Raw genomic sequence first — 23,373 nt, forward strand, 5'->3', positions numbered from 1 at the left:
TCAAATTCATCAAGTTTTAACCAATGCTACTGGCATTATACAAGAAATCTTGGCTTAAACCAAGATTTTCTATGTTATCATTTAGAAGTTTTATAGTTTCAGACTATAAAATTAATTCTTTCAGTTAATTGTGTATATGATACAAAATATGGATCCAAATTCTTTTTTTTTTTTTTTTTTTTTGCACTTGGGTATCCAATTGTCCAGCACTATTTGTTGAAAAGACAATCCTTTCTCCACCGAACTGCCTCACACCTTTGTCAAAAATCAGTCCATCTATGTGTGGGTCTACTTGGACTTTTTAAATTTTATTAAATTTATTAGGATGACATTGGTTAATAAAATTATATAGGTTTCATGTGTACGATCTATATACATCATCTGTATATTGCATTGTGTGTTCACTGCCCAAAGTCAAGTCTCCTTCTGTTGCCATATATTTGACCCACTTTACTCTCTTCTACCTCCCCCAACCTTTCTCTGTGGTAACCATCACACTGCTGTCTGTGTCTACAAAAAAAAATTAAAAATAGAGTTAGCATATGACCCAGCAATCCCTTTCCTAGGTATCTACCCCCCCCCCCAAAAAAAAAAACCTATGTTTGTTATAGAATTGTTCATGGTAGCCAAGACATGAAAACAACTGAAGTGTCTTCTAATAGATAACTGGTAAAGAAGATAATGGCCATTTGCAATGTGGATGGATCTTGAGAATATCACCCTAAATGAAATAAGCCAAATGGAAAATGTCAAGAACCATATGATTTCACTCATACGTGGGACATAAAACTGAAAGTAATAAACAATAACTCACTGACTTTCTTTTCTATGCCAACAATATCTTTAGGCCAATATCACTGTTTTGATTAGTATAGCTTCATAATAATTCTTAAAATCAGGTAGCAGCTTTTTTGTAGATTCCATTACATATTCTACATAGATGATCATATCTTCTGAAATAATAGTTTATTTCTTCCTTTGCAATCTGATGTCTTTTATTTCTTCCTGCCTGATTGCACTGACTACAACATCTAGTACCAATGTATACATTTTGAAGAGATGAGAGCTAACATCCTTGAATTATTTCTGACCTTAAGGGAAAGTATACAGTCTTTTGCCATTAAGAATTATGTTAGTAGTAGGCTTTTCTCTAACCTAACCTTTATGAAGTTAAGGAAATTTCCATCTATTCCTAGACTACTATATTTTATTGAAAACATATTATATTTTGGCAAATGGTTTTGCAGTGGCTACTGAGATGATTATAGGATGTCTTTTTTTAGTTGGTTAGTTTGTTAATATAGTGATTATTACTCTAACTACATTCCAAATGTTAAACCTATTCTAAATTCCTAGTACACTATTTAATTCTGCAATAAGTGATAAAACAGACGGTCCCCAACTTACTGGTTTGACCTAGAAGTTTTCAACTTTATGATGCTATCTATGAAAGCATTACACATTCAGTAAAAACTATACTTAAAATTTTGAATTTTGATCTTTTCCTGGATAGGCAATATGTAGTATGATACTCTCTTGTGATACTAGGCAGTGGCAGTGAGTAAACAACCAATACTCTACAGTGTACCATGTTGCCAGCATTTTTTGAATATTGTGTTTTGTGTTTTCACATCCCATATCTACAAACCACCCATCTGTGTCTCCTGCTTTTGGTGGGAAGAGGAAAAGAAAGGAAACTACTCTTGAGATGAAACTAATCTAAGTGTTCTGAGAATGTTTAATGTAGGCTAAGCTATGCTGTTCAGTAGGTTAGGTGTATTAAATGCATTTTTGCCTTAGAGTATTTTCTAAGTATTAACTATTGGTTTATCAGGACATAACCCCATTATAAGTCAAGGAGAATCTGTACAATGATAGCAGTGCAAATGTGGGTAAGTGATTTTCAACTTTCACTATCACTTTGTATTCAAAGTTGGTAAGATTTAATTATAGATAACAGAATGAAAAATATCAACCTTAATAGAAAAAAATATATTTAAACAGAAGTTAGGAAGTAAAAAGAGGGAAGAAGTAACCAAGGGAAGAATAGGGACACTGGTAACTTCATCCTACATAATGAGAAGCAAAAGGATTCTACTGAAAGTCGGTAAAACAAATTCTAATAAATTTTTGTATATTATTTAAAAGTACAAGGTAACCAAAAGAACTGAGATCATTAATGTAATCGTATGCAGGAATGTTTTCTGATTGGCGAAGTGTTTTTTTCAAAATCTGTAGCTGAATTTTTTAGGCTAAGACACATCCTCCAGTTTGTCCTAGGCCCCGCAACCCATTTTCTGTTACAACAAGCCAAATCTATATATTTACAAATTTTCACCTGATCCTCTAATATTTGAGTCCATCCAAGAAAGAGTTATAGAAATAAGTTTATCCAAAAAGTTATAGAAGCAATCTCAAAAACATTAGAAAACAAAATCTGTTAAAAATGGTTATACCCTCCCCCAAATCCGTTGTGTTTCTATACACTGACAACGAACAATCCAAAAACGAAATTAAGAAAATAGTTTCATTTACAATAGTGTCAAAAATAATGAAATACATAGGATTAAATTTAACCATGGAAATGTAAGAATTGTACACTGAAAAGTACTAAACACTGTTAAAACAATTTAAAGAAGACCTAAATGAATGGAAAAACATCCCTTGGTCATGAATTAGAAGATTTAAAATTATTAATATGACAATGCTTCCAAAACTGATTTACAGATTCAATATAAACCCAATAAAAATTCTGCCTTTTTTACAGAAAGTTGATCTTAAAATTAATATGGTTTGCAAGAGACTCCAAATAGCCAAAAGTATCCTGAAAGATGACAAAGCTGGAGGGCTCACATGTCCTTAATTTATAATATAACAAAGCTACAGTAATCAAAACAGTGTGGCATTGGCATAAGGACAGATATTTTTAGAATTGAGAATCTCAAAATTAACCCACACACCTGTGCTCAATCAATTTTTGTCAAAAGTGCCAAAACCATTCAGTGAGTCAAAGAATAGTCCCTTCAATAAATGGTGCTAGGACAACTAGATTTCCACATGAACAATAATGAAGTTGAACCCTTAACACATGTCTTCTACAAAAGGTCACTCAAAATAAATCAAAGACCTAAATTTAAGAGCTAAAACTATAAAACTTTTTGAGGAAAAACATAGGAATAAATCTTTGTGAGCCCGGATTTAGCAAAGGATTCTCAGATATCACAGCCAAGAACATAAGCAACAAAATAAAGTGAACCATCAAAATTAAAAACATTTGTGTATCAAAGAACACTATCAAGAAAGTAAAAATAATCCACAGAATGAGAGAAAATGTTTGCAAATCAGGTATCTGATAAGGGTCTAGTATCCAGAACATATAAAGAACTTTTACAACTCAACAACAAAAAGACAAACAACCCAATTAAAAAATGGGCAAATAACTTCAACAGACATTTTTGCAAAAACCAACAAACAAATGACTAGCTCAACACTAGTCATGAGAAAAATGTAGGTCAAACCACAATGAGATATCACTTTATACCCACTAGGATAGCTATAATTTAAAAAAGAAAAATTCTGGCAATAAAATGGAATCTTCATTTACTGCTCATAGGAATGTAAAATGATGCAAGCAGTACAGAACACAGGTGGTTCCTCAAAAAGTTAATACAGAATAACCATGTAACCCAGCAATTCTAATACAATGCATATATTCAAGAAAAATGAAAATCCGTCCACATAAAAATTTGTACACAAATATTCATAACAGCATTGTTAATAATAGCCAAAAACAAAAACAACCCAATGTTAAATGGATAATAAATGTATTATCCATTTATTGGACATAAACCAATAAATGGATAAACAAAATGCAGTACATCCACATAATGGCATAGTATTTTACTATAAAAAGGAATAAAGTACTGATACATGCTACAAAGTAAATAAACATCATGCTAATTGAAATAACCCAGATACAAAAGGCCATACATTGCATGTTTCCATTTATATGAAATAAAATGTCCAGAATAGGTGAATTCATAGAAACAGAAAGCAGACTAACAGTTCCCAGGAGATGGGGGAAGTGAGGAGACAAGCAGGGAAATTGAAATCAGGGCTTAGTGGGTATGGGTTTCTTTGGGGGTGATGAAACGCTCTGAAGTTAAATAGTGGTGATGGTTGTACCACACTGCAAATCTACTGGCAGTCACTGAATTGTAGACTTTAAAATGATTAAAATTACGAATTTTATATTAAGTTAATTTTACCCCAAAAGTGGTTAAAAAAAAAAGGAAAGAAAGAAAGGAAAGAAAGAAAGAAAGAAAGAAAGAAAGAAAGAAAGAAAGAAAGAAAGAAAGAAAGAAAGAAAGAAAAGCAAAAGAAAAGAAAAAAGGAAAGGAAAAGATAAAGGAAAAGAAAAAGGAAAAGGAAAAGATAAAGAAAAAGAAAGAAAAAAATTGGTTGCCCCTGGGGACAGAACTTGGGTGTGCAAGGGAAAAGGGTTGTTACTTTCTAATTATTAATGCTTTTTTACTAAATTTTTTCCAAGTACCAACTGGTCTCAAAAAGCCAGATAAATAAACACAAACTGGTTTCTCAGCTAAGTTAACAACATCAAAAGTCATTAGTAAGGGGAAAGAGTAGATATTCATGGCCTTTGAATTATGTCCTGCATATTCTTCCTGTCCTCTTTAACCCTATTTCTTCTCTCATTTATGTTACAGTACCATTATTGATGTAGTTCACTGACAGTAATTTAAATATTGGGGGAATACTGGAATCTGAAATTTGATAATTAAATCATTAGGTAAATCATACATACTTCTTCCTTGCAAAAAATAAAAAATAACTTTTAAGTGAAAATAACAGCAGAGATGAACAAATGTACCTGAGTTTTCCCAGGGGAAATTGTGGTCAATTACTCAATAAATAACGATAATGTACCTGCAATTAACAGGTTTAAATTTCCTAAGTTTTCCTCTCATTGAAGGTGTTAGACAGTAAATTCAATTCTGAAGTTCTCATCAGTTTCTCTTCAAATATGTTTCACAAAGTTTAATACTTACTTATTAAGGAAATCTTTATCCACTACAGCGGTGATGTCAAGAAGAGGATTTCCCATTCCAAAGAGAATATTTTCACTAAAAAACAAAAACGAAAACATATATGTATATATATATAAGTACAAGTTAGAAATACTTCTGAAAGTTGATGTGCATAATGTACACGAGTATCTTTACTTCATCTTGAAAATATACTTTACATACTAATTTATTAAACCTTTGATTTGCCTATTAAATGTAGGACAATATTTTAGAGGTAGCACGAAACCACTCAGAAAGGATGATTCTTCAACTGGATGAAATATAACAAAAGAAGAAACCAGATCATGTGATTTTTTTCAGAACATTTGACAGCTAATAACTGAAGTTAATTAATTTCAATATTTTTAAAGATCTATTATGACAAAGTTCTATACTCTAATAAACAAAAATAAACTCTAGTAAGATACTCAACTACCAAAAGTTATTAGGGAGCATGAAACAAGTTCTGGAGGAATCCAGGCAAGAGTCCTACACTTGACAAATTATAAGTGACCTTGGTGGGGCTTTCACAATAAGTATCATAAATGGAGTAATTTTCAATTACATTTAACAGGCTTTAAGGAAGTCTGTTTTACATAATTGATCATAATATGTCTCAAAAACAAGGGAAAACACAATAGAATATATAGATGTCAAATTATAATGTACACTTGAAAATTATATAATTGTATTAACCAATGTTACCCCAATAAACTTACCTAAAAAAAAAGAAAAAAGAAATTAAAAAAAAAAAAAAAAAAACAGGGAAAGACAAGATCCCACTACAAGTGATGTCTTAAACAGGAGTCCAACTGACAGCAAGAAATGAACCTATGGCCATGGTTGGGTCAGCCTCAGTTGGAAGTATTCTTCTAGTTTATTCAATAAAATTTACCTCTGTAATTTCCCATTGGTCTCTAGTTTGCTAAAGATCTCTTCCAGTTGCCTCCAAACAAGTTATCATCCTCACCATTTGGAAATTATCAGTAACATCGATAGGGCTGATACCTCAGGGTTTCTTTCAGACAAAGAGATATAGCCTACAATTATAATCTACAATGACTTAAGAGACTGAATTACAGTCTCTTATTAAAAGATTGGGCAAGTATGACTGAATATACAACAGACACTTGTCCCTTTCATATTTAAAGAAAGCTAGATGTAAAAGGGTTAAAAGATAATACATTTATTTATTCACACTGATGTCACATTATGATCAAAATTAAGTCTGATATAAAAAAGAAAATACTTTGAAGTACTTAGAAGATGAAGAATCAACAGGCAGATACAGAAAAACTTGACTATTATTTTGTTAGAAACTTCTCAGCCTAATTTGTGTATCATTATTCAAATAAAAATTCCTAGAACATTTTTTTTAAGTAGGAGGGAAGTGCTACTGCACTGGTTGGCTGTTTCTTTTTATTCGCCATTTTAAGTGTTCAGTTCAATGTATAGATAGTCATGTAACCACCACCAGAATCAAAATATGAAATAATTCCATCACCACAAAAAAGGATCCTCCTGCCCTCCATGTCAATCTCCCTACCCCCAACTGATCCCCTCTTGGTTTTAAGGACTATAATTGAGAAACTTTTAAGAAATCGATCCTGTGAACATCTCCTGCATTCCCAAAAATAGTTTACTGCACTCCATTTGAAAATTTAGCAAAGACAGTATTATTAAATTAATGCACCCTCTCTGGGCCTACGGTTTCTATAGTCAAAGAGATATAGAGGAAAGATGAGCACACGGTAACCACATTTAAACTATATTTCTAAACTTATTTGTCCAGCAAAAGATTTTTCTGAATGTAAATGAACAAGAATATATTTATATAAAGAATAAGAATCTGCTGGGACTAAATTGCTCAAACTTAAGACTAGAAATAATATTTATTATTAGGAATAATGATTAGAAAAACTTTAACTGTAAATTATTCTTTTATGATTGTTAATAAGTAAATAATAATACAATGTTTAACTTGTTATTACCAAATAATATTACAATTCAGTTAAGGTCATTTAAAGGCATGCTCATAATAAACTAGAAATTGTGTGCTTCTCATCTGTTCTTTTCCATCTTTCTTCTTTCACCTTAAAAGTTCCTCACCCAAGAGTTCTAGGAGGAATTGCTCGACCCCAGTTCATGGGGAGCAGGGGCGGGCAGGTCTTATTAGCTTAACCTTAGAGCACAGCGAATCCTAAGCCAATCAACACAAAGCTGTTTTTCCATCCTTAATGACCCATTTAGGGATGGGCATGTAACCTAAGCCAGTTCAATCAGAATGAACCCAAGCATTTTTCTAGAAATGCTCAGATATAGAACATCTTCCTTCTTAATAAAGTGCAGAAGGTGCTCACAGCATTAAATACCTCAAGGTCCCAAGGTGGCTTCCTTGGGATAAATCTGACGCTGCAGAAAGCAGAATGGAAAAACTTAAACCTGGTCATTAATGAAGTTGTCAGATTACTGAATTAAGCTTTACCTGAATAGCCTCTTTATAGACTTTTCAATTACCTGTAGGTTAATAATTTTGTTTATTCCAATTTGAGGCTGGTTTTCTATTACTTACAACTGAAAATATACTAACAAATACAAATTGTCATATTTCATTTTGTGAACGTTTTATTTTTGTATTGGATTTTCATTATAAACCTATAATACAGACGAGGTTGTTAGTATTTGCATTATGAATCCACGTTCCATTAATTTAAGTTCCTCTGAGGTTAAAGTTTTTAACTTACTAATTCTCAAGAAGATTTCTTGATTTCTTCTCCTTGGTGGGGAGGGTTATATGAATTTTAGTTTTACTGTCAGAGAAACGTGGAGCTTGGAAACTATGCTCAACCAATATTTGACATGTGCTTTGTATACTTCTAATAAATGGTAATATTAGAGTTTTATATACTTAAATTCTGACTTATTCACACCCACAGGCTCCTGTGTCTTAACTTATAATTTCTAATTCTTGTGTTGCACACCTAGCCTACTTCCCCAAGAATGACTCAACATACTAGCAGATGCAAATCAAATTTTAACATAAACCTAAAATAACAGGATGGTACAGAACTTTAATTAAACACAGTTAGGTGTTGTAAGCATGGCAGACCCAGAGAAGACATGGAGGCTCATATCTACCACCCCTCACTCCATATCTGGATGTGATACTGTGATTTATAGTAAGAAATATATGTTAGGTGAATAGTACTCAAACTTTTCAGGAAACCTTATAAAATATGATTCAAATCGGGGATGTCTAAAGGACAAAAAAGGAAGAATTTATACACTGACTACTGTCCCCCATTGCAAAAAGTATGCAGCATGGGCCCTGATTAGAGATGGTGTCAAGTTGCAATTGTCTAAAGCCCATGTGGAACCTGTTATAGCAACAGTGGCTGTGTAAGAGGTAGGGACAATGGAATTTAAAGTAGCACATAAGAGATGTCTTCATACAGTAAGTTAAGTAAAAATTATACATTTATAAAAGCAAATGACTTTAAACTACTCATGTTTCCTCTCCATCATTGTACATACTGAGAAAATACTATATAATTTCATTCTAATGAATGAACTGTTAAAAATGGTTTTAACTGGTTAGCTTCTTAAATACAAATACTTATAATGTCCAAACCAGTTACTAAGACATGTATTACCTTTTTTAAATGATGAAGATACTATATAAGGAAGCATTTATTTTGATCCTGTTTTACTAGATGTGAACAACTTGGGGTATACTATGGCCGAAAACTATGACTGACCCATACTGAAATTACTATGTTTGTTGCAAATATTTGCATTGAATGCTGGAAATGAATGCTAGGGTGAAAGATTTCCAAATGATCCTTTTTTTTTTTTTTTTGGTCTATAATTTTTAAATGTCTTATAATTCAGGCCTCCAGTCAATATAGATATTGAGAAAAAGTTTTCTTAGCTATTGATATATTAATGTCAATTAGCCCTCTGGCCAGCAGAAATGTTCAGTTACACTACAGTGACAGAATACTAATAATGAGTGTCCTTAACTGTTATACCAATTCATTCTCTTTAAATCCAGAAATCTTAGCTTCATTATGTGATTCTTCTCTATCAACAAACACTACCTTCCCAGTATCTGCATCTTCTTGGTTTTATAACACAGTTCTTGTACCAGGAACTGCCACAACATCTCCACTGCCACTGCCTTTAACTAGACCCTCTAGAGACCTTGCCTAAATTCCTACATTGCTATTAATTGTTTTTAGCCACAATGAATCCTGTACAATATCATCAGAATTACTTTATTAAAACAAATCTGATTACATTTTTTACTTAAAGTCAGCTTAGCTTCCAATTATGTATAGAATAAAATCCAAAGGCCTTACATTTTTTAACAAAAGGACATTGAATCTAGCTCAAATCTATCAGATTTCATCAAATCTGAGGTGCCATCTATTTAAGATTCATTCCAATTTTTCATGGTGATTGCAAGATACAGTAAGATGCATGCTAATTTCAGAGATGTTAAAATGGAAAGAAATGTGCATATTACAAAATCATTGAAACATCTCCAACTATATCTATCATCATTCTAATACAGACGATCTATTTTCTAATCAGGATACCTCACTGATCCCTAAAAAAGACTCTGACTGTAAAGTTCTTCCCCTACTTCTTTTGCCTGGCAAACTCCCATTCATCTTTTTAAAATTTCTCATATGCAACCTCTCCTAGGAAATCTTCTCTGCCCAACTTCTACCCAACAGTTCCAGTGTAAAGCTGCACAAGCTGTCACCTGCATAACTCCAGAAAGCATTGTTCACAATGTGAAAGAGAGCTCCTAGAGTTGTGTAGTAAGTAAGTCACTGCTGCCCTCCTTCCCAAAGCTTTATTCACTCCTTCCTCCAAAGTTATATAAGTTCTTTGATGAACTTTTTAATTGATTTTAGGGGTTGCTTTGTACTTTATTTCAATCAACTCATCTTAATCAGCTAGACATAAAGTGTAAAGATTTTTTAAAATCTCATGCCCCAGTGGAGCCAAGGTCCAAGGTCCATAGTCTATGGCCATGCCACCCAGATTAAGCCCAATGTCTCATCTTGGAAGCTAAGCAGGGTCAGGCCTGGTTAGAACTTGGATGGGAGACCAGCAAGGAAGACCAAGTGCTGTAGGCATAAATAATAATAAATAATAATAAAAAAAAGATTTTTTTAAATCAATTACATTTGTACTCTCAATGGGATTTGGGTGATCTTGTTTCCAGATTCTGACCTCTTCTATCAATAAACTGCTACTTCTGTCAGGCTCCTATTTATCAGGGCTGGGTCTAGAGTAAAGCAGATTTTAAAGGTACTTATATCAAAGGTGAAATGATAGAGCACTAATTCAAGACAGGTGTGATGTTAAAAATAAATATTGCACTTCCTAGAGCAATCACTAAATGATAATACAATTAGGTATAGCTAAAAAATCCAATAGAGGGTAAAAATAAAAAATATAAATATACTTGATTTAGAAAAAAAGACAGGAAAGACAAACAACATACGGAGTAAATGGAAAACTTTAAAATATGGTATACTTTAACCCAACCACAGTAGTATTACATTAAATGCAAACAGATTAAATATTCCAATTAAAAGATTAAGATTATCCAACTAGATTTAAAAAATGCTATTTACTAGAGATACATTTTAAATATAAGGACACAGAGTTTGAAAATAAAAGGTTGGATAAAAAGTTACATCATGTGAACAATAATTATAAGAAATTTGCAGTGGCTATAGTAATATCAGACAATGTAGACTTTAAGACAAAGGTTATCACTAGATATGAAAAAGATTTCATAAAAATAAATAGGTCAATTCATCAAGAATTAATGGGGGAAAAATTATTTGAGGGGAGAATAAAACAAGAAAAACAAAAGAAATAGATAAATGCATAATCTTAACACCTTCCTTTCGATAATTGGTAAAACAGACAAATACAAAAATAAGTAAGGAATCACACTACTGGATATTTTTCCTAAAGAAATGAAAACAGGTTTACACAGAAGCCTGTACACAAATTTCATAACAGCTTTATTTGTAACAGTAAAAAACTGGAATCAAAATACCCTTCAACAGGTGAATAGGCAAACAAACTGTGGCATACTCATACAATGGACTGATATTCAGCAATAAATAGGACTGAACTATGATAAACAACTTGCATGTATCACAAGTGAAAATAAAAGCCTTAGCTACTTGTTACATACTACTTAATTCCATTTATATAAAACTCTCAAAGTGACAAAATTACATTGACAGAATACAAATCGGTAGTTGCCAGGGGTTAAGATTAGGGGGTGGATGTGACTTTAAAGGGATAACACAAAGGGGATTCTTCGTGGTGACAGTTTAGTACCTTAATTGTGCTAATAGATACATGAATCTGGACATGATAAAATTTCATGGAACTATGCACCACCACCACACCAATAAAAAAGTGTATGCAAAAACTAGAGAAATTCTAATGCATCTGTAGTCTACTTAGTACTACTGTACCAAAATCAATTCCCTGGCTTTGGTAATATACTATGATTATGTAAAGTTTATCATGGGGGGGAAGTTGGGTGAAGAGTGCACAGGAACTGTCTATACTATTTTTGCAACTTTGTGTGTCTTAAAGTATTTCCAAAGAAAGAAAAAGGATATAAAAAAGTTTTAAAAAACAATCAGGGTGACATCACCAGGAATGGTGGAATAAGGGTCCTCCAAAACTCCTCTCTTCCATAATAAAAAAACATTACTAAAAAAATGTAAAACCAACTTTTTCAGAACTCTAAATATTAAACAATATGTTTGCAACAACCCAAAGAGCATTTATATTTTTTTAATGGCTGAATCTCAGTAAAAAGAGCAAGCCTTGTGGCATTTTAACTTGCTCTATCTCATCTCCATCTTCCCAACTCCATGGTAGCCTTAAAAAGCAATGACCCACAAACACAGTGAAACCAGGAGCCTTAGCAGCCCCTGAAGGGATCAGAACAGGATTAGAGTTCTTTCAAAGCCCCATTTTCAGAGAACTGCTATTGTTTGAGCTTACTGGCAGTTCCCTAAAAACCCCACTCCCAAGGCTTCTCTTTATTTGATCTGACTCAGAATTTCCCAGTGCTAACAGTGTTTTCTCCAGTGGTGTTTGTCAGAAATAATCAGCTGCTATTGTTTAACATCCCAGCAGTCTGAAGCATTTGGAGCAAAAAAGAACCTAACCAAAAAGTTTTAAAAGGCTCTTTCTGGACCTGGTGGAATAGAAGGCGCCATCATGGGAGTCGACATCTGCCACAACAAAGACGGAAAGGTTCCGTGAAAGGAGCCCAAGAACCCAGACATCTACCTAAGCTTGCTGGTCAAGTTGTACAGGTTTCCAACCAGATGAACCATGTCCACCTTCAACCAGGTGGTGCTGAAGGGGTTGTTCATGAGTTGCACCAACAGATCCCTTCTGTCCCTTTCTTGGATGATCCAGAAGATGAAGCTTCCTGGCCAAGAGGGCAAAACTTCTGTGATGGTAGGGACAGTAACTGATGACGTGCGTGTCCAGGCGGTCCCCAAACTGAAGGTGGGTGCTCTTCGTGTAAGCAGCCGTGCCCGGAGCCACATCCTTAAAGTGAAGGGCAAGATCCTCACCTTTGACCAAGCTGGCCCAGGACTCCCCCAAAGGCTGTGGCACCGTCCTGCTCTCTGATCCTAGCAAGGGCTAAGAGGTGTACAAGCATTTCGGCAATGCCCCTGAAACCCTGCACAGCCACACCAAATACTATGTTCCCTCCAAGGGCTGGGAATTTGAACGAGCCAGAGGCTACAAAAAAATGAACCCTGGATCCCGCCTTGTTATTAAAAAGATTCCGAATGCAAAATAAAAAAATAAAATGAAATGAAATAAAATAAAATGAAATAAAATAATAAAATAAAATAAAGTTTAAAAGGAAAAGTGGGGACATAAGAAGTCCATAATGGGTTTTGAAAGTTCTGCATATTCCTGATTAGCTAGAATGCCATCTACAGGTGCCCAGGGCTGTGGGCATGCTCAAGACTAGAAAAGGTTCTACACAATCATTTCTGAGCACGAGGCTCTGCACAAGCAGGAAATAAGGACTATGGCAGAATTTTAAGTCTGGCTGAGTACTGAAGATATGACTAACCAAGCACATGGAGCCTCTCAGCAAAGACCGGGAAACAATAACAAGTATTGGCAAGAAAGTAAAGGAACTGGAATCCTCATACATTGCTATTGGAAATGTAAAATCATCTGCCAGCTTGAAAAAAAGTTTGGCAGCAATTCAAAAAAAAAAAATAGAAACATAAAATTACCATTTCGCCCAGCAATTCCACTTCTAAGTATATACCAAGGAGAAATGAAAACATGTGACAACACAAAAACTTAAACATGAATGTTTATGGCAACATTATTCATAAGACAAAAAGTAAAAATAAAAATATACATCAACTGATGAATGGATAAACAAAATGTGGTATATACATACAAAATAATATTATTCAGCCATAAGAAAAAACTGATAACATGCAACAACACAGATGAACTTTGAAAACTATACCCCATGAAAGAAGCCAGACACAAAAATCCAAATATTATATGATTCCACTTATGAAATGTCTAGAATATGGCAAATTCAGAAACAAAGTAGATTAGCAATTGCCAGGGATGGGTAGGGGAAATGCAGTGTGACTGCTAACAGATATGAGGTTTTGTTTAGAAGTAATGAAAATGTTCTGGAATTAGATAGTGGTGACGGTTATACAAACTTATGAATAAACTAAAAATCACACTACTGCACAATTTAAAATGGTAAAGTTTATGGTATGTGAATTATATCTCAATTAAATAATTAGCAAAAGATAAGTAAACAAAACAAACATTTGTAGAACACTATACCCAACAATTACAATATTCATTTATTTAATGAAAGATGTACAAAACATCTACATTGAAAACCTCAAAATACTGTTGAGTAAAATTAAAGACTTCAAAAATACTTGTAACATTCACCAAAATAGACTACAGGCGAGGCCATAAAACAAACCTCAGTAGACATTAAAGGAATGAAACCATAAACAATATATTCTGTGTGTGTTGTATATACACACGCACACACATATATAAAACAGATGTGTTTACAATGTATACACAATATATTCTCCAAACATCATGGAATTTAATTGAAAATCTAAATAACTAAAAAATCCTCAAATATTTAGAAATTAAAAAACAAACTTCTAAAGGAGCTGTGAATCCAAGAAATCACAATAGAAATTAGAAAATAATTTAAAAAACATACACATCAAAACTTTTAAGATACAGTTAAAAAAGAACTTAGAAGGGAACATTTCATATATGAAATGTATATTCAGAAACAAGAAAAGTTTAAAAATCAATGATCTAAACTTCTAACTAAAAAAAAAACTTGAAAAAGAGCAAATTAAATCTAAAAGAGTAGAAATGAGGAAATAAAGATAATAGCCAAAATAAATTAGAAAATATATTTCCAAAATAACAGTTTAACAAAACAAAAATCTGGGTTTTGAAAAGATTTTTTTGTTTGTTTGTTTGTTTTCATAAAACAAAAAAGGCACTAATATCAGGAATGAAAAGGGGAGCATAAAACAGTTCCTACAGGCAAAAACAGGATATTAAGGGAATATTATGATCAATTTTATATAATTCAGCTATTTAGAACAAGTTTCCTTTAAAATGCAACTTCTTAAAGCTGACACACACAAAAAATGAAAAATCTGAATAATAATATATCAGTTAAAGAAATTTAATTTGTATTTTAAAACCTTCCACCTCTTCACCCAAAAATCATTCCAGGTCAAGATGGCCTCAATGCTGAATTCTATCAAAAATTTAAATAAACAGTACCAATCCTACAAAGCTACAATAATTTAGTGTGGTACTGGCATAACAATATACAAACAGATCAACAGAGTCCAAGAAAAGTCCTACACCTTTCTAATCAATTGATTGAGAAAACTTTTGAGAAATCTTTACCTCATAGCAAAAAACTAAATGTGAAATGTGAAAGCTAAAACTATAAAGCTTCTAGGAAAAAACATAAGTTTCACAGCTCTGGGATATAGGTAAGGAAAGATTTCTAAGAACGCAAAACGGTAACCATAAAATAAATCAGACCAAAGTAAATCAAATCAAAATTCGACTTAATCAAAATTTAAAACTTCTCCCAAAAGATATTGTTAAGAAAACAGAAAGACATGGCTAGATAGGGAGAAATATTTGCTACATATGTAACTGTGTGTGTGTGTGTGTGTGTGTGTGTGTGTATGTGTGTGTGTGTCTGTCTGTCTGGGTGTAAAATCTGACGATTTGTATCTAGAATATAAACAGAACTACAAATCACCAATAATAAAAAACCCAATTGAAATATAGGTAAAGACTTGAACATAGAGTCAAAAGAAAAGGTAAGCAAATGACTTATAATCACATCATTAGCCATCAAGGAATTGCAAACTAAAACCACAATGAAATGTAACTACACGCCCACCAAAATGAGTAAAATCAAAAAAGGCAAACATTGTCAAGAATGTAGAATAAATGGAACTCTTATAATATCACTGGTGGGAATTCAAATGTGTTTAGTTTTCCATTTTGGAAAACAGTTTGATGATTTCTATCCTAGGGTACAGCAATTCCAAACCCTAGGTATTTATTTACCCGACTCCACATGAAGGCTTATACAAATATGTTCATAGCAGCTTTATTTATAGTAACCAAAAAACTAGAAACAACCCAAAGTCCATCAACAGGAGAATTGTTGCTATTTCCATATAATGGACTATTACCCAACAATGACTACAAACAAACTACTGATACACACATAAAAATGGATGAATCTCAAAATTATTATTGAACAAAAGTAAACAGATAAAAGTAATCAGACATAACAGTATTCACTGCATGATCCCATTTACATGAAGTTCTAGAATAGGCAAAACTAATCGCTACCAAGAGAAGTCAGAAAAGGGTTTACGGGTAGAGCAGGGAATGAAGAGATAAGAAAGAACTTTCTGGGGAGATGAACAGGTGTAGTATATTGACCTGGGTTATAACTACATAAATTTTTTTTTCTGATATTTTTTTAAAACTCAGTGAACTTAGTATCCATGATTTTACTGTATGTAAATTATATTGTTAGCACTTTTTTAATTTAACAGTCTAGGAAAATATTTGTGTCTATGTAAGGCTAAAAATCCCTCCATTTGTATTCTAGATCCTATGCCTTCTTGAATACTCAAAGAAAAAAAATCTCTCCGTCCAGCATTATATATATTTTTTCTGCCTATTGGATCATTCTTTTCAGCACACAAATATGTTGAAATATTAGCCCTTCTCCCCCCAAAAACCTCAACTCCACATACATTCCAAATACTATTTCCCCACTCCCCATTACAGTAAAACACTTCTAAAACACTGTCTATGCTCTGTTAAAAAGCAAGTTCCCCTAAATTCGATAAAAATTATTCATTTTAATCTAAATTTTAATTTCAATTTTCAGGAGCACATATGTGACATAATAATGACTAACATTTATATAGTAATTTGCAGCTTATAAAATATTTTTATATATGTTATCGCCTTTAACTCTTCACTATAACTCTATAGGGTAGGTACTCCTATTATCTCTGCTTAACAAAAACAAGAGGTTCAGAAAGGTTTTATAACTTGCCAAAGGTCAAACAATGAATAAGTGATTTCTAACTTCAATGTATGTGCTTTTTTATTCAATACACTACATTTAGATACTCAGAATTCTCTTAATAAAAAATGAAATAGCATTTCAACAACCAAGATCTACTGCAAAAAAAATTATTATAGCGTATAACTATGTGACCAGATGATTTATTATCCAAACAGGACACTTTTGAGAGTAAAGGAGGAGCTATTAATAATTATGCCAGGATAACAGGCATGATCCAGGATTGTCCTGGGTAAACCGGGACATATGGTCATCCTATTTATAAGCTCACTTTGCTATTTGAAAATAAGAATCCAAACTTATGGTTTATTACAGTATTTTTTTTAATAATTTAAAACAAGGAGGTATGAAGAGGTAAAGAGACATGATTGTTAACCAATGGTACAGGAAAGGGTTAACTTTCAGTCTAGATAATCATTTTGGTACCCATTTTATCTTTGACAGTTCTGCTTAATGTAGCAATACTGTGGCTGGCAAGATTTGGAGTTAGAAAACTTGAATGCTTTTCAAACAAAGATGACCTATTTATAAATATGAGTATTAACAGCTGACAACATGGCACAGTTCTGTAAGAGAAGGATTCCTGTTTTAGTTCTTCAAAATATTTCATAAATGAAACAATTTCATTTTATCTTAAAAGTTCATTTGCCTAAGAAGTTCCAAAGCATAAAAAAGTTTGTGTAGTAATTAAAATTTACAAATTCTTGCAAAAGACATAAGTCCTGAAATTACTTTGAAAATTCTGTTTAAAGGCTCTAAAGAAATCAACTCAATAAAGTAAGGCAGTTTCAATTTTAGCCAGATTCTGGTTTCCATATGAATGTTCTCCATCTGAGTGGCTTGGCAGATCTTGTTGGATGCACCTCAAAAAGTCTTGAGTGTTAGGAGAAAAATACCCCAAGACCCCACCCACAGCCCACATAAATTTTCCAGTGTTGGCCAACTCACAGAAGTGGTTCCAGAATCATAACGTAGGGCACAGTCATGTCCAGTCCCAGAATAGTCTTTGACCAAATCTGAACTGTCTGAGCAAGCCAAAGGATAAGGCCCCTCAACTCTACAGCAAACACTCTCCCTGTCTGCCTACCTCATTTTCACAGTCTTCCACAGAACAAACTCAAGCTGCAAGCAAAACTCAAAACCAGACATTAAAAAAACAAGACAACATTCATAGGGATATTTTGAAATACTGTTGCTTAGTGAAAAGTGCATAAAATAGGAGTCAGAAGACATATCTTAAGTTCTACCACTGCCTATGACATTTCATTTCACGTTGGGCCTCAAGATCCAGTATAAAGAAAAAGTAAAATGCTAAGATTCTCTTCTAGTCCTCTCATTCTACATTTTCATGTCTCCTGTATTTAACTCAAGCACCAGCTTTCCTGCTGGACTAATTAAAAATGATAAAAACATCAATTTATCATATATGTTCTATCATTTCCCAAATGAAGACCTAACATGCCAAAGGATAAAAGTTGTTATTCATGGATAATTGGTTTTAGAGGCTGTAAATTAGAAAATTAGACTCTTCATTAGTAAGGATGAAGAATACAAATAACAAAAATTCAAAGAGAGACTATCTCCAGTCAAATTCCGATCTTAAGTTAAAAAATAAAAACAAAAAACATCTCTTTTGATTTAAATCATTACCTAGTAATTCTTAATAGTTGAGTGCTACACTGGAAAGGGCATTGAACCAGGTGTCTACAGATCAAGGTTCTAGTTCAAGACATGCAACTATCTTTGTGAACTTGAACAAATCACAATATCTCTTGGCTTCAGTTTCTTCAACTGTAAAATGAGAGAACTGAATAGGTAAATTTGCTACCTGTATAAAAATTTAAGATTTAAACATTTCTTTTCAGATGACACCATTCTCTAAGGGGCTCAATTTGCTTTTAACAAGAAGAGAATACTGCATTTATAAAATGCCTTAAAATTTAAAAGTACTTTCATACCTACTCAAAACATTGTGGTATCTATACTAGTATCACCACCACTGAGTATTTCATTAAAGAAATGTCCAGAGAAGTAGAGAAAAAGAAGATCAGGAAAAGACCCTCAACTAGAATACAGATATGTTGACCACTGGTCCTCATTGGTTTCCAATCCTGTGTCCTGTCCCAGTCAGTGCAAAGAGTCACATAATACTATATTTAGCAACAACTGTTTTAAGTTTGGGGTGAAAAACAACATTAGACATGAAGTCAGATTTTGTTAACTTATATGTAACCTAGATCACTCTCCTTATCAGTAAAATAGGGTCAATTAATACCTATCTTTTGGGCTATTCGACTGAGCACGAAATAGGAACATGCCTAACATAATTGTGAAAACTAAAGTATGACATAATTTCATTAAATGCAGTCCTCACTGGAAACTGGCTGGTGATTAGCAACTCATTCAAAACTGTCACCACACATATAGTTGCTTCAGCTTCAGTAGTCTCCCTGCCTACTCCTAAACCTAAATTATCAAGTTCCTTGGAGAACTAGAGGAAAGCAAAAAAGTTACTACAGCAGTTCTCACAATACTTCAGAATTTTTATCCATAGAAGCAGCTTTTTCAGGAGGCTTAAGTAGTATCTTGTTTCTATAAAGGCATAACACAGAGAAACAGATCATGAACATTTAGATTCAATTGCTAACCCTGCCACTAACTGATTTTGCAGTAGGCACTCCACTTTTCTTGGTCTGTTTCCTTAGGTGTAAAATGTGGGAGCTGGTTTGGATAACATTTAAAAATCTTTTTTCAATTCATGTCACTATAGTGACATGACTATGTAAAATGCATATGTAAAATGTTTTGCTAACATCTGAAGAAAGAAGCAAGAAGCATAAATATAATTTTATTAGCAGTTATCTATCCTGCCATAATCAGTCAAATAAGGCTGGTGTAAACCTTTCAATCAGTCTTTTGAACAAAACAATCATTCAAACCCTACATTAAAGAGGCATCCTACTCTCACTTGCCAAGCAGACGAACCTTGAGATTTGGGTGTTTCTCCAATGAAGAGGAGCCAGGAAGACAATCGTCAATTAAAATTGAGGCCACATAAGAATTAATTCTTAACATAAAAAGTAATTGACCTACACACCTAACTAGCAGCAAGTTCCAATGATGGGAATGGAAATGGAAGTGGAAAGAGAGGGAATTAACTTGGTTTAACAGCATACTCCTAACTCATCCTAAAATACTGCTAGCATTAAAAGCTAGATTTATATATCTCAATATAATTTACTGTAAAACCTCTCTGTTTCAGCATCTGAATTTCTCCTTCTGCATGAGGTAAGTACTCTTTGTCTATGTTAAGACAGAATTATGCAATTTAAGAAAGAAACTGCATCCAAGTTCAGCACAGTCGCATCTTACCTTATCTTACCTGAGAGTGAGGTTCTCAAGTCATCTCTTAAATATTGTATAGTCAAAATAACCACTGAGAACCTGTTAAATCACCAAGACTTAGGCTGCCGGAAGCTTAGACCAAAACAACATTAACTTATTCTCTTCACATTTGTGCTGGAGCCTCCCTTTCTCTGGGACAATGAAAGCCAAGGTCTACTTTAAAAGAGGGAGGTCAGAATACTGTGCAACTGTGGCAATTTATCTCTTTTTATAAATAACTGTATTAGCATAAGTTAAACATTCAATGATACACGCAGAAATTGGATAGGCCCATTATCCTGTCGCCATTAACAAAGAAGAACCTTCAAAACTCTGGAATAGGGGGAGTCTCTTGTTCACTGCTTTCCTTACATACCTACTATCTGACTAAACTCATTTCACTTGTGACTGGCAGATAAAAAGTAGGTAAACAGATGGTGCCTTCGGTAATCAGACTACTAATTCCAGTCACAAGCAAACATTTTAGAAACATACAATTTCGTAAATTGGGGACAATCTACCTGCATCAGAGAAGGGCCAACTTTGCAGGTCTGCTCATGGCCACCAATGAAGTTCTGTCAAAAGGCATGACATGCAGGCATGGACACGCACGGAGCACGGAGCACTTCCTCAGGCCCTAGGTCACCCCTGGGGGAAAAGTAGCTACATTTTTTATGAGAAATTCATTGCACATACAAGCAAGCTTCAAACCCTGGAATCCGGGCGAGGATAACCGCAGTGGTGCGGCTACTTACAAGACTCCGCCATGTGTCACAGACCCAAAAACTTCTGAGTAAAGCAGAAATGACCAAATGAAAAGTGCAGAGATAACCTGCAACATGAGGGAGACAGGTGACACAGGGAGGCTCCAGACTACCCAAGGAAAGGGGCGACAGTTCTAAGGCAATCGGGAGGCTAATGCCCAGAAAGCGAGCAGTTTAGGCTGTCGCCCTCATTACCTGGCGGACGTCATGGCTTCACCTTCCTGCCCCACGCAACAGCACTCGCGACCGATGCTCTGCGTCTGCACCGGCGGCAGCGGCGGCAGCGGCAGCAGCAGCAGCAGCAGGTACCACAGCAACTGCTCCTCTGCTCAGGCACTCAGCGACCAGAAGCGCGTCCTCACACACCCCGTGCGCGGGCGGTCCCCGCCCTGTCGGCCCCACGCGCTGATTGGGCGCGCCCGCAGGGGGCGGACGCTCCGCTCCCCGCCAGCGGCCGGAGATGAGCGCCAGGGTCCGCGGACCATGAAGAGCCGCGGAAGCGTCCTGTGCCCGCTCGCTAGCGCGCGGGCTAGCGGGCTGGCTAGCGGGCGCAGGGGCCATCTTGAGTCCTGGTAACAACGTTTCCCCTACTCCCGGCTTCGGGGCATGAGGTCGGGTGCCCGCCTCAAAAATGGCCGCCCCGATTGGCAAGTGGTGTATTAGTCACATGGCCATGGTCCACCTCGGCGAACTCAGGTCGCTTTAGCGGGACCTGGGACAAGGACGCTATCAGGGCAACCTTCGGAGATGGGGTTTAACAGCTCGCAAAACCCATCAGCAGAAGAGCGGCAACCGCCTGGGAAATCTCAGCCCGGGGAAAATAAAACGTGTAGAAACAGCAGCACCACGTGTTAAATTCGAACATACAGTCTTTGTCAATTGCTGAATCCAGTGGTCTCCAAACATTCTTGGACTTCAGAAACACTTTGAACAGTTAAAGAATATGAAAGTGTCCGTGACTCACTGTAAATTTTGTAATTCAGAAGCTAGAAGAGGCCTGGACCCTGGCATTTTTAGCGAACCTTCAAAAGCTCTTGGCCAAACAAGCCTGCTTGCCACACCTGTCAGATTACCCACTTTTCTCAAAAGTGTGCAGCGCTCTGGAGCAAGCGTCTAACGCCATAGGGGGGAAAAGCTGGAAGTACTCTAACCTAACTCCTAGTCCTCTCACAATTTAGTGTGGTTAAAGAGTTAATAAACTGATTCTGAACCACAAATAAAAGACAGGTAAGTTCATTCCAACTGTGAGAAGGAAAGGAGGAGGGGTCAGTAAATGCTTTATTACCTAAATAGCTTTTCTTTTTTCCCCTTTTTATTCTCCAATAATATTTCTATCAACATACTCTAACCTTCATTGTCATTACTTTACTGACTATAGAAGATGGTGATCAATTCCATAGATCTGAAATCACAGAAGCGCAACCCAACATCAGGTGATGTCGAAATGTGGCTATTGTGATCAAAAGAACTAAATGTTTAATTTTATTTAATTTTAATTTGCTTACATTTTAAAACCAAAGCAATGTAAAATATTTTTCCTAAACACAATTTGGTTTTCCTTGGACTACAGTTCACCTTTTAATTGTTGAAAATTTTTTAATCCAAACCGAGGCAATGTAAATATAACAGATTTTTCAAGACAGTGCAAAAAAAATATAAATTGTCTCATTAACAATTTTTGTATTGATTATATATTGGCATAAAATTTTGCTATATTGGGTTAAATAAAATATATTAATTTAAATGATATTTTTACTTTTTTAATGTGGCTACTAGAAAAATTTATGTGTCTTACATTATATTTCTACTGGATATTGCTGTTCTACTAAGTTAGCCTCGCTTTTTCTTTTACTTTGCACTGTAACCAAATAATTATATCCACAAAATGAAATCATTAGGGACACCAATTTATACAGATCTATGGTTCCTTACTGTCTAAAATATCAAATATTTCAAAAGATTTCAAGTTTCCTTCAAAAAGCTTATTTTTTTTAAAAGCATATTCTCTTTAATTTAGGAAATGGCTATCCAAAATGAAACCATGAACTATAAATCTGACAGTGTTCCGTCCATGAGGAATAGCTGTTAAAAAACAGCTTACACTTAGCTGATTGCGACTTTGATCAAGCATCAACAAGCAGAATTAGTCATTTGTTCCTCTGGATTTAAACAGGATCTAAATCAAAGAAGTAGAAGAATAGCAATTTGAAGTGGTGGAGACACTGACTAATTCAGCAGTTTCCCTCCTCTTATGAAAAATGCTGATAACACACAGAACTAAAAGTCAAACCAGGAATAATCCTTAGAAAGGATTTTAAAACCTCAATGTAACTTTTAATATGGGATGTAGTATGGTGCTTCTTAAACTTTAATATGTATACACATCACTTGA

The 23,373-nt window shown here is 34.5% G+C and overlaps 1 protein-coding gene and 1 pseudogene across 5 annotated transcripts in view; one reads left to right on the forward strand and one right to left on the reverse strand.

The window, feature by feature from the left end:
• ADK (adenosine kinase) overlaps positions 1-23,373 on the reverse strand; it is a 448,271-nt gene that overhangs the window by 404,974 nt on the left and 19,924 nt on the right. For 2 of the 5 annotated variants that reach the window (XM_016130815.2, XM_036223569.1), the window contains exon 2: positions 5,067-5,141. In XM_016130815.2, coding sequence (XP_015986301.1) covers positions 5,067-5,141 — 75 coding nt within the window. Of the gene's footprint in view, positions 1-5,066; positions 5,142-20,738; positions 20,866-20,972; positions 21,050-21,176; positions 21,342-23,373 lie in introns of those variants that run through there. The other 3 variants (XM_016130817.2, XM_016130820.2, XM_016130816.2) reach the window with 3 other exon arrangements.
• LOC107503015 lies at positions 12,363-12,960 on the forward strand (annotated as a pseudogene).

Source organism: Rousettus aegyptiacus, unplaced genomic scaffold, assembly GCF_014176215.1.
Source record: "Rousettus aegyptiacus isolate mRouAeg1 unplaced genomic scaffold, mRouAeg1.p scaffold_m13_p_6, whole genome shotgun sequence".
Taxonomy (NCBI): Eukaryota; Metazoa; Chordata; class Mammalia; order Chiroptera; family Pteropodidae; genus Rousettus; species Rousettus aegyptiacus.